The sequence below is a fragment of the Grammomys surdaster genome, unplaced genomic scaffold, assembly GCF_004785775.1.
Source record: "Grammomys surdaster isolate TR1022 unplaced genomic scaffold, NIH_TR_1.0 168, whole genome shotgun sequence".
In the NCBI taxonomy this organism is placed as follows: Eukaryota; Metazoa; Chordata; class Mammalia; order Rodentia; family Muridae; genus Grammomys; species Grammomys surdaster.
The window spans coordinates 734,665-746,240 of record NW_021604616.1 but is presented as its reverse complement, the minus strand read 5'-3'; the positions used below and the strand labels follow the sequence as shown (position 1 = coordinate 746,240).

The following is an 11,576-nucleotide window of genomic DNA, read 5'->3' as shown; positions in this document are numbered from 1 at the left end:
GGAAGGAAGGAAGGAAGGAAGGAAGGAAGGAAGGAAGGAAGGAAGGAAAGAAAGAAAGAACAAACTCCCTGTACAGGGCTTCTTGTCAGTCTTTGGAAGATTGAGAAAGGAGAGCTTGGGAAACTTGAGACCGCCCAGGCTGCTGTGGTATAAGATCCTGCCTAAAAACACAAACAGAAACAAAACCCAGAAAGCAACCGAGCTGGGGTGGAGCTTGTACGAAACTGGTACGAAGCCCTGGGTTCATTTCCCAGCAATTTGTAAATTGTAGGACACATGCTGTAATCCTGGTGTTCAGGAGATAAGAAGTGACACAGGTTCCTGCCACAGACAAAAACAAAACAAATGATTATCTTTTTATAAGTTTGAATAATACACTATTCTTGCTATCTACATATCCTGGTTTGTATATATTATTGATTCTAAGGCTGTAAAGAACAGCAGTCCACAATATCTGAGAAATGGACTTTATTCTGTGGACAGTGCTTTTCCCTCTTGAATTGACCAATCACTACAGAGCTCTGCTTTTCTCCGGGATTTAAAAGCCAGCCACAGCTGGGGCAGTCAGGACAGTTCCTTTTTCCCTCCCCAGAGGAAAGAAAGAGACTTATTTTCTGGCTAAACAGGTTTACACCGCCACAGAAACAATGGATTCCAGGCTAGCGTTAGCCACGGAGGAGCCCATTAAGAAAGACAGTCTCAAGAAATACAAGATCCTTTGTGTGGTAAGTACAGCTGTTCATTTAGTTAGTCTTACAAGCTTGGTAGCAGATGTGAAGTGCCTGCCTCCACACTCAGGCTCCTTTGTGTTGCTGTTTAGGTTAGAATGTTAAGTGACTGTGTCCAGCATTTCTGACAGAAATCTGAGACCACATTGGACTGATTTTGTTTTCCACGTGTTTATAATTAGAGCTTAAGCCATGTTTGAATGGTATGAATACTGTAGGAGCTAGAATTTAGAAACTACGATTACTTAACTTGCCTGTCATCTTCAGGAACTGTTGATCTTTATCAACATTTCATTCTATTTATTTTCCCGAGTGGAGATTATTTCTTTTGCTTCCTCACTTTCATCTTTTAATCTGATTTATCTTCCCTGGCCCAAAACATAACATTAAAAAGCTCCTTGCTTTTATTAGCCTGTTTTTACCACTCATCATCACATTTTGGAGAAGTGGGGGACTGTCCAGCACCCCAGTTTCTCGTGGCCCATTTAAATGTGCGCTCCATTTTCCCCCCTGATCTACCTCATCCCTTCGTGTTTCCAATCTGAATGTCCCTAACAATCTCAAGCTACATACTGGATGTTGTTGAGGGTTTTATCTTTTCTTTTTCTTTTTTCTTTTTTTGGTTTTTAGAGACAGGGTTTCTCTGTGTAGTCCTGGCTGTCCTGGAACTCACTCTGTAGACCAGACTGGTCTCTAACTCAGAAATCCGCCTGTCTCTGCCTCCCAAGTGCTGGGATTAAAGGTGTGCACTACCACTGCCCGGCTTATCTTTTCTTTAAAAAAAAAAAAAACCAAAGAAAAAATGTTCACTACCCTTGCCTCCTGGACAATCTTGAAACACTCATTTCTAAGACTTGCTTTTTGGCTGATTTATCTTTGTCGTCATTGAGTGTTACTTGAGATATTGCCCCACATCTGTCTTAATCAGTGATCTTCTCTTTAGGCGATCTCCTAAGATATTAATTACCTCCCCACAACCCGAGCCACTTCCCTTCGGATGTCTCCTGCCTGACTTCCACCCAGCACTTCAAGCCAAAACCAAATGCTGTATTTTTTTCACTGTCTGTCTGGCTGCAGCTTTCCTTCAGGCTAGCAAATGTCAGCTCTCCTTTCTGTTTCTCTAGCAACGGTCAAGCAATGCCATGACCCTTGAGTAGTAAACCCTCAGTAGAGCCTCAGAGTTTATCTTTCCAGGACTTACAGGGCCCTCCTTGCAGCTTTCCTGCCATTGGCTTTATCCAAGTTTGTCACTAAAAGCATCAAACTCCTTGGGAGCTAGATCCGGGTCCTTAATGTATTTTTAGATTGTCTTTTCTTTTTCTTGCTGAGACACTTGTGGACAGGTACACAAGCTTAGGTTTCTTTCCACAGGACACTTACTACTCTTTCTTTTGAGACACTGGGCTTCAATGGGGCTTGCTGATTAGCATAATCATGCTGCCTTGGAGCCATGGAGATGTGCCTGAGCCTTCTAGCAGTACCACACCCCAACAATTTGGGTTCTGGGAATTGAACTCAGGTCCTTGTGCTTATAACATAATCACTGAACTGAAGGAGCTATCCCTCTGGCCTGAGGAGGGAGATATATATGTATATGTGTCTGTGTCTGTGTCTATGTATATGATGTATATGTATATATTACAATATTGTATATTTATATAATATATTATATATTTATATATATTTGAATCTTTCTAGCATATTTTCTTCCTTATATATTAGGAAGTCCACTCTTTTAAAATTGTGTCTCAAAAAGGACTCTAATGGTACTTTTTCTTATTTTTTAAGTTTCAGTTAAAACTTTAAAGGTTTCAGTGGGTATCATGGTCTATGCCTGTAATTATAATACTTAGGAGGTACAGGCAGTAGGGTCAGTGGTTTGAGATCACCCTCAGCTACATAAGTGAGTTTAAGGCTGACTGGGCAGATCTCAAAAACCAAACAACAAAACAAAACTGAAAAATAACACACTTAAAAGTTTCTACACAACCCTCCTATACTTTGTTTAGTCAAACTGAAGCCAAATGTTGGGCTCTCAGTATGTTTCAGAATCTAGACCATTTTCCCTACTTTGTATTCAGCATAAGGTAAGAAGCTTTAAATAAAGTACGTATTGAATGAAAGAAAGGAAGGAAAGAAAGAAGGAAGGAAGGAAGGAAGGAAGGAAGGAAGGAAGGAAGGAAGGAAGGCAGGCATAAATACAGGGAATAAATACAAAACCATGAAAAATATAAATTTTAACATTACAAAATTTCAAAGCATATTAAGGAAAGATACTGTCCTATAGGAAATTTAAATGGAAAAAACCCACAAAAGACGTAGGTCAGAATTATTAATCTGTAAATCTATAACACATCAAGTTTACTGTAAGGAGTTGACCAAAGCTGGCTTTAGTGCTTTCTGATAATTCTGGTAGGAATATCTATGGTTTCTGGACACTGAAACTAGGTTTAACTACTAATGTTCTTTTCTGTTCTTGCTGTTTTGTTTCGAGACAGGGCTTCCCAGTGTAGCCCTGCCAGCTGTGGAACATACTTTGTAGACCAGACTGGCCTTGAAATCAGAGATTTGCCTGCCTCAGCCCCCTGAGTGCTGGAATTAAAGATGTGGGTCACCTACTGCTCTTAAGTAGCTTACACTCACTGCCTCTCACCCAGCCTGTTGTTGTATTAGTGTGTTTTCTTGGGCACTGTATTCACTTTTATGATAAAAGTTAGTGTGTTATTTTTTTTCAGTTGATTTTCAAAATGCAAACTCCTCAAGGTCAATAGTTTGTGCAATTGTTTATTACATAAGCAATTTTGATACTGCATTTATTTGTTCTTTTGCAAGGTTTGTTCTTTGCTTTTAAGTTATAAACACATTTATTTTATTTTCAAAAGTAATTTGAACTCATGTCTGTTGTTAACATTATTTTACATTTTTAAAATTACAGTTATTGGAGGGTGGCACACATATGCCATAGCACATATACAGACGTCTGAAAATAACACTTTGTGGGGCTTGCTTTCTATTTCTATTCTGTGAGACCCAGGGAATCAAACTCAGGTCACTGAGCTTGGCAGCAAGCACCATTTCGCATTGAACCATCTCACTGGACCCTGTTAATTCCTGTATGGGATGTACAGCCCCACTAGCCTATTCTTATCACTTGGACTCATGGCTTAGGTAAAAGGGAGAATCTAGTCATATCACTGTTTAATCTGATTGAAGCTCGGAGCCTCCTATGCTGCACAGAGTCCAGCAGAAGTGATCCCAGGAACTCAACACTCTCTGGTCCAGAAGTTTCCAGAGTATGTGAAGTCATGTTTATGAAGTGAAGAGCAAAAGAAACCCTTTCAGTTAACGACTTGCATACTGTACGTTGACGTGTGTTAATTATTTTCCTTGTCCTCTGGCTAATTAGTAATGAAACACTTAAGGATTTCACAGTTCTCCTGGATGCCGGAGTAAATTCATACAAATACTCTCCAAGGGAATGTCTAGTAAGAAAAAAAAAGTGAAAGTGAAGGCATACAGTTCTGGTGGTTTCACTCAATCTGGAGTTAAACTTAATGTATTTGAAATATGACAGTGTTTGAATCTGGTCATCTATAATAAATCTTCTACAGAACATTTTCTCATGGGATTAGGATGTGTATCAGTTATTAGAATACTTGCCTAGCATGCAAGAAGTCCTAGATTTGATCTTCAGGCATGGAGACAGGATGGATGAGAGTTTAGTATCATCCTTGGTGACAAAGTAAGTTTGAGGCTAGCCTAGGCTATGTGGGAACTTGTTTCAAAAGCAGGTATGAATAAAAACAAATAATTATTTTCCAAATCTTTTTGTCGGACACTAAATGAAATAACATGCTTTTGTCGTTGTTGCATCTGAAATATTTGGTAATTAGCATGCTGCCTGTACTAAGTATTTCAGTCTAGAGGAAGGGTACGTACATATTTGTCATTTTGTTTATATTTTTAAAAGCCACAGAGATGACTTCTCCTTTCTGTAATAGGTTCTTCTTGCTTTGTTGGTGATTGTATCGCTTGGATTAGGCCTGGGACTGGGACTCAGGAAACCTGAAGAGCAAGGTATATTCCCAGGCATTTTTGCAAAATGCATGTCCCCAACCCAGTTTCTTCTTTCTTCTGGCTTTAATTCCTTGGAACCTGTCTGTTCTCCAGCCCCAAGCCCTCTCTTACCTACCTCAATGTTACTCATTGTTGTTCATGGACTTTCCTTTTTTACCCTGACACACAGAAAGGAAAACGAAGTCCAGAGGAGTTGGGGAATTAATGTCCCACTTCCTACAGCAGCTAGACATGTCTGATAACTCTGTCCAGCCTCTGGACCCTCAAAGTCTTTGTTGCTATGTCTACCTCCTATGTGCCTCAATAGCATGTTAATACTGTCGCATCTTTCACATACCAATATATGGTTAATCAATGCCAAATTCTTAAAAAGTAGACCATAATATAAGCTTCATTTTTTTTCCTATAAGGAGCAAAGAAAAATAGGAGATATATATTCTTAATTATAAGACCATATTCCCTTTATTTTATCCTACTAGTATGAATAGCAAATATACCATTTATATAAGTAATAATATAAAATTTTGTAATTTTAAAAAAGTTATTTTATTTAGTATCATGCATATGTGCATGTGTGTGCGCGTGTGTGCGTGTGTGTGTGTGTGTGTGCGTATGTGTGTGTGCACAGCATGCGTGTGGAAATCAAAAGACAAGAATCTGGGGAGTCGGTTTTCTCATTCATTATGGGTTCTGGGGCTCACCCCAGGCTGCCAGGCTTACATGAGAAACACCTTAACTTCCTGAGCCAGCTTACTTCTGTGTTTCTTAGTAGATTGTGTTGGTGTTTTAACTTGTGTGAAGTATGAGGTCTGTTTTTACCTCACTTGATGTTCCTCTCAGTGAGACTGATACATTTCACTGAGAAAGGATTTAGCATCTCTGTACCAGGGAGGCTCCTGGGGAGGTTAGCTGACAATTTCCCAGTCACATTTCTGTGTGAGAACTGACAGTCAGTTCATCCATGCAACACAGGAACATAGAGATTATTTAAAAAAAAAAAAAGTTAACATTAGCTGGAAAATTCCCGTCATTGTGTGGTCACCGGACTGCTGTGTCTCTGAGGGGTGTGGCTGTTCCTGACTGGAGTGAACGTTGGCAAGCTCTTTCAGTGGTATCATAATGTGGTTGATACACACAAATGAACATTAGTTCTTGGCTATTTTATCCTCCAAATTGCATTATGTTGACTTCAAAAAGCATAGACTATTCTCTGGACAAAATCCCCCATTGTCTCAGCATTTTGGTCTGTTTACTTCCTCATACTTATCTCTGCCTGGGTTCCCAGAGTGCTTGCTTCTTTATTCTCGTCCCTTCATCCCAGGTGCTCAGCTGCCCTCGACATATCTCATGCTACCTTTTCAGTCAGGGCCCCTTTGGCCTCATTCATTCTTTCCAATATTCCGTGGCATTTAGCACTGTCGGCCCATTTGTTATTAATTCTTAGGCCCAATCTCTTTTGTTATGCACAAATTCTGAACAACTTTAAACATTCTCTGCTCCATGTAATCCTCACTCATTTGCAATGCAAATTGGCAATGTATGGGCTTTGAAACTTTGTGTATTCTTTAAAACTTATTGTCATGTGTGCATATTTCTTTCTTTTTTTTTAACATGCTCACTGAAAACTGAACACCGACTTGTGTTCTGTGTTTTCTAATGAGGGTGTAGTGGTGAAGAAGGCAAAGATCCTTTCAAGAGTATATATTTCTAGGTTGAGGTTGTAGTCCCATTGGTACAGTTGGACTAGTATTTGCCTAGCATGCATGAACAGCTCAGTGGTTGGTACTCAGGACCCCATGAACTGGATGTGGTGAGCACACCTGTAGCCCCATCGTTGAGAAGGGAGCAAGCAGGGGGATCAGAAGTTGAAGGCCATCTTCAGCCATATAGTGTTGGGGAGGTGGGGGAGGGGTCCAAGGAAAAAATAATGAGAGGAACCAAAAAGGAGAAAATGTTATGTCTGTGAAGATGGATGTGGGTGTGAAGTGACTGACATTTGAATTATGAGCTCATGGAAGTGAAGAAGTGGAGATGCTCTCCAAGGAAGACTATTTCAGGTAACTAGAAACAGCAAATGCAAAGGTCTAAACACAGACAATGAATGTCTGCTCTGGTCCACCGAGGAGGTCATGATCTAGATTTAACAGGGCCAGAGTGAGACAGTCACAGGATGGGATCAGCCAGGGAGAATCTCCAGGGGTTGGTATATCAAAGCTTAATCTTGGATTTGGACTGGAGAGTTAGAGATGAGGGATGAAATAATCTGGTTTGTTTCCAAATGTAGCATGCATAAGTTAAGGCTGCTGTGTGCCAAACATGGAAACGTGAGAACAGAAGCAGAGAGGACAGTTACGGCCCGGGACAATTGCATCCACAATCCTTGTCTTGAAAACAATAATTATTTTGATCCTGGAACCATTTGTATGGATAGAGCTCAAATATAAAATGAAAATGAGATTCCTTGAGGATAGTCCCATGGGTTCTTTTGTTTTTGTTTGTTTTGCATGAACATTTGGAAATACAGTTTTCCTACTTGAGCTGGATATGGGGTAGAGGTGGGATTGTGGGTAGTGCTAATTTGGATAAAAAGATTCGGCTGCTCAATTTTAAACCATTCTACTGTAATAATACTTTTAAAATAATCTGAATGCTCCATTTCATATATTTTGGGGTCAAATAGAGTAGGCTGAATTTGAGAGGTTTACCACCCTGAGAAACATTAATTTCTGTGATTTTTTACCACTGTCTTCATCTGGTCTTCCTACTCTCCTTCCTTATTTTTTTTTTGTATATTTTGAATTTTGAATATTATCCTTGATTCCCAAGGTGTTTATATCTTGTTGGCCTCCATATTTATTGATTTCTGTATATGAGGCAAGAATATCTACAGATTCAGTTTCTTCCCTGGCAACCGACCATTGTCAGGGGCAGCACTGCTTATACACTGAAGGCCTAAAATCAGCAATAGGCCTAAGTCAGCCTGCTAAGACAAAGTCTTGGGTCTCTGTGGAAAAACACTGAAACAGATAGCTATAAGATATTGTAAATAGCAGCTTTTGTGGAAAATTCCCAGCCTGAGTAGTCACAGACCTTGTAGATAGGTAGCCTTGGTGGATAGTACCTACTTAGATAAGGACAAGTGAATCATAGGCGGAGTCATAGTGACCTGTCCCTTGAACCTTCACCCAGCTGACACTCTGTTCTGGAAGATATCCCCCTGAACGCACCTGCGTCATCCTTTTCCCCACATCCTGCCTCTATGTGCATATAACCCTTGTGTGAAAAAAGTAAAATCATCGGTTTGATCAGCCTATAGACAAGTCGTGTTTCTTTGCATTCTCCTGTCCTCCAGTTTTTTCTTCTAGGTCTCTCATCCCAGTTCAATGCCCTGTGGGACTGGTACAGACCAGTTGTCCTGATATACCGAAGCTCACTAACATTGTTTAAGGAATCTTTTATTAATGTAAAGTTTCCATGGCCAGTCTTTGTTTTCCCCATCACTATACAGTGATATCCATCATAGTGCTTGAAGTATAACAATGCTAAGATAACACTTTTGTGTGCTTGAGCTATAGCTGGTGGATTGTTTATCTAGCATGCTTTTTGATTTTTCGAGACAGGGTTTCTCTGTGTAGCCCTGGCTGTCCTGGAACTCACTCTGTAGACCAGGCTGGCCTCAAACTCAGAAATCCGCGCCTCTGCCTCCCAAGTGCTGGGATTAAAGGCGTGCGCCACCACTGTCCAGCTTATCTAGCATGCTTAAGGCCATGTTTAATCCTCAGCACCCCATGACCTGGGTGTGATGGCACATGCCTATTATCCCAGTAGTCAGGAGGCTGAGTCAAGAGGACTGGGAGTTCAAAATTACCCTTGGTTGTTAAGAGTTTGACACCAGTCCAGGCCACATGAGACCCTGTCTTGAATGTAGGGTTTTAAGTGACAATTCATAAATTTAAAATTATGAAGTGGTTTCCAAAGAATGGACTTAATGTTGGCAGAACAGAGTTCACTCAAACATACTACCATGTATTCTTTGCCTTCAACTGGGAATTAAAAAGCAGAAAACAAGTATCATAAGAAAATTTTAGATAATATTTATTTATTTAGTCCTCATTCAATTCATAGTCAAGATAAATTGTATTTAGCTTGACACATACTTAGTTCAGGAAACATCAAAGAAGAGGAGCAGGAGAGTGAGGGAAGACTGTTCTGACCTGTCTTCTGGACATGACAGGACCCACAGCAGCTGGGGATGCCTGAATAAGATCACACCTGGCAACATGCTAGCATGGGCTGTAAAGTGGATGGGGACTGGGGAAGGGGGGAGTGACTCCCCATCCCACTTGAGAAACTATTCACAACTGATGGTTGATTGGGAGGAAGAATCAGTTTTCTTTAAGATTTTGACCCCTGGTAGAATGACCATGATCCAGTGGATAGTGCCATAACCCATGTGTGTATGAGCAACATAAATTGTATTCAGTGGATTATAAAAATAAGAAAAGAGAACAGGAAGTTGGGGGTGGGAGGTAGGTCTGGAGATAGTCATGGAGAAGACATGGGGTTAGTATGATCAAAATACATTGTGTGTATGTATGAAATTCTCAAATAAATAAAATATTATTTAAACACAACATTCTTCTTGTTTAACCATGAATATGCTGGTGATTTCAAAACTAGTGTCTGCAGTTTATCTCTCTCTTTCCTGGACTCAGTTTTCAGACACATTAGTAGGTATCCATTTGCTCACTGAGCTTATATTGTTTGAAATCCTTGCCCTCTATGTTAGGAATCATTCTTAACTTATTCCTCCTTTTCTGTTCCTCATAAAAAACACTTCTCTAAAATGCACTTTACTTTGTCTAGGTTGTATTTGTATCATCCCTGTGTACACTGGTGTTATCTTTCTTTAGACTCTCATCTTGCTGTTTGTTGGTTTGGGTTAAAATCCCTGACTGGTTTGGTGAGTTTTTATCCACTACCCCTGACACTTATTTTCTGGAGTGAGTTTCTAAAAATGCAAATCTATGTTGCTACTGTGTGTGTGTGTGTGTGTGCTCTAATGACTTGCCCTTAACACAGTTGGGCCTCAAGTTTCTTAGCAGGGCCTGAGAGCACTGTCCTCACCCCTTTTGAGAGCTACCTTTCCAAACTACACATTGCTAATTTGAAAAAGGCTCCGCCCCTTTCCTGTGACTCATTGGAGTCCCCCTGCTCCTTGCTTAGTCTAGGCTAACTACTCTGTGTTCTCACTCCTTGGGGATGAAACAGTGGCTAACTTCTAAGTGTGGCTGTCTGTTGTCTTTCTTTGACAGGCAGCTGCAGGACAAAATGCTTTGACTCCTCACCCAGAGGCCTGGAGGGCTGCCGCTGTGACTCAGGATGCACAGGCCGAGGAGACTGCTGCTGGGATTTTGAAGATACCTGTGTGAAATCAAGTAAGGGTTCTGACAGTCTTTCACTAGCATGTTAGTTATGATTTCATCATTCTGATATCATAGCCTTCTGCCATCTGTTAGTTTCCAGAGTTACCATAATAAAGTACCCTAGTCTAAGTATCTTTCAAAACAAAACAAAACAAAACAACAAACAAACAAACAATAAGCTGAAGTCCTTTCTTTCAGTTCTAGAGGCTAGACATCCAACATCTAGCTCTTGGCCGAATTGGCTGAAGGAGAAGAGTTTCAGCCTTTTTTCTAGGGCCTGGTTTGTCACTGACAAGCTTTGACGTTCTTTAACTGGCAGTATCACTGCTTTGCCTACATTGTCACATGATCTACATCTTTAGACATAGCCTTCCTCTGCCTTTACTGTCACATGATCTGTGTCTCTTCACATAACCCTCCTTGACTTTCCCTGTCACATGATTATGGAAATTAGGCCTTCATTATCTCTCAAGACTGCACAGTTCTGCACATAGCTTCTGTTCTGGACCTCTACGCAAGGTTAACTGTTGCCATTTCCCCCTTCTCAGTAAACTGAGGAGGCCACACTTTATTTGACTGCAGTTGCGGCATAACTATATAGGAAGTGAAATGGTGGATAATGGCCTGGTTTCCTTGGAATTCTTGGATGCTCCTATCTATGACCTCTGCCCCTCCTTTATTGGCTGCCCTTAGACAAGGCTGAGCAAGGCGGCTCTTGATTAAAATCATATTGTCAGTGCTCATGATGCTTTGACGTGTGGAGTTCCCACACTTGAGAAGGACCAGGATCCAGAACATCTGCAAACTCAGAGTACAAGTTCAACTTTCGAAGCCTCATTACTCTCCGTTACCATGCAAGGACGGTGGAGTCGCAGCGTTTTTGTTGTTTTTGTTTTGTACAATGTATGTCCACTCATTAAATCTGATAAGTCAAGAGTTTGATTTTATTGTAATAACACGGGGGAACATTTGGCACTGGTAGTCTTTGTATCCTGCACCTAAGTGCTTAGAACTGCATTGCACACCTTTTCAGCTCAGATATGGACGTGCAATTCATTCCGTTGTGGGGAGAGCAGACTGGAGACAGCCCTTTGTTCCTGTGCACATGACTGTCTACAGAGGAAGGACTGTTGCCCTGACTACAAGACTGTATGCCAAGGTAAGCAGAGGCTGTTGGTGCATTTGCCTCTAGGGGTTCACTGGAACTCAGAGTTTCTTAGAGCTATCCTGAGCTACAAAGATTTTAAAAGAGAGAGAGAAGCCTGGCTATATAGAGAAACTCTGTCTCAGAAAACCAGGAGAGAGAGAGAGAGAGAGAGAGAGAGAGAGAGAGAGAGAGAGAGAG

At 40.8% G+C, this 11,576-nt stretch overlaps 1 protein-coding gene across 2 annotated transcripts in view; it reads left to right on the top strand.

Annotated features, from left to right (window-relative positions):
- The first annotated feature begins 604 nt into the window (after positions 1-604).
- Enpp3 (ectonucleotide pyrophosphatase/phosphodiesterase 3) overlaps positions 605-11,576 on the top strand; it is a 68,994-nt gene continuing 58,022 nt past the window's right edge. Inside the window, exons 1-4 of one of the 2 annotated variants that reach the window (XM_028766425.1) lie at positions 605-725; positions 4,730-4,805; positions 10,121-10,243; positions 11,265-11,390. In XM_028766425.1, coding sequence (XP_028622258.1) covers positions 648-725; positions 4,730-4,805; positions 10,121-10,243; positions 11,265-11,390 — 403 coding nt within the window. In that variant the 5' untranslated portion in view covers positions 605-647. The remainder of the gene's footprint in view (positions 726-4,729; positions 4,806-10,120; positions 10,244-11,264; positions 11,391-11,576) is intronic. The other variant, XM_028766424.1, reaches the window with a different exon arrangement.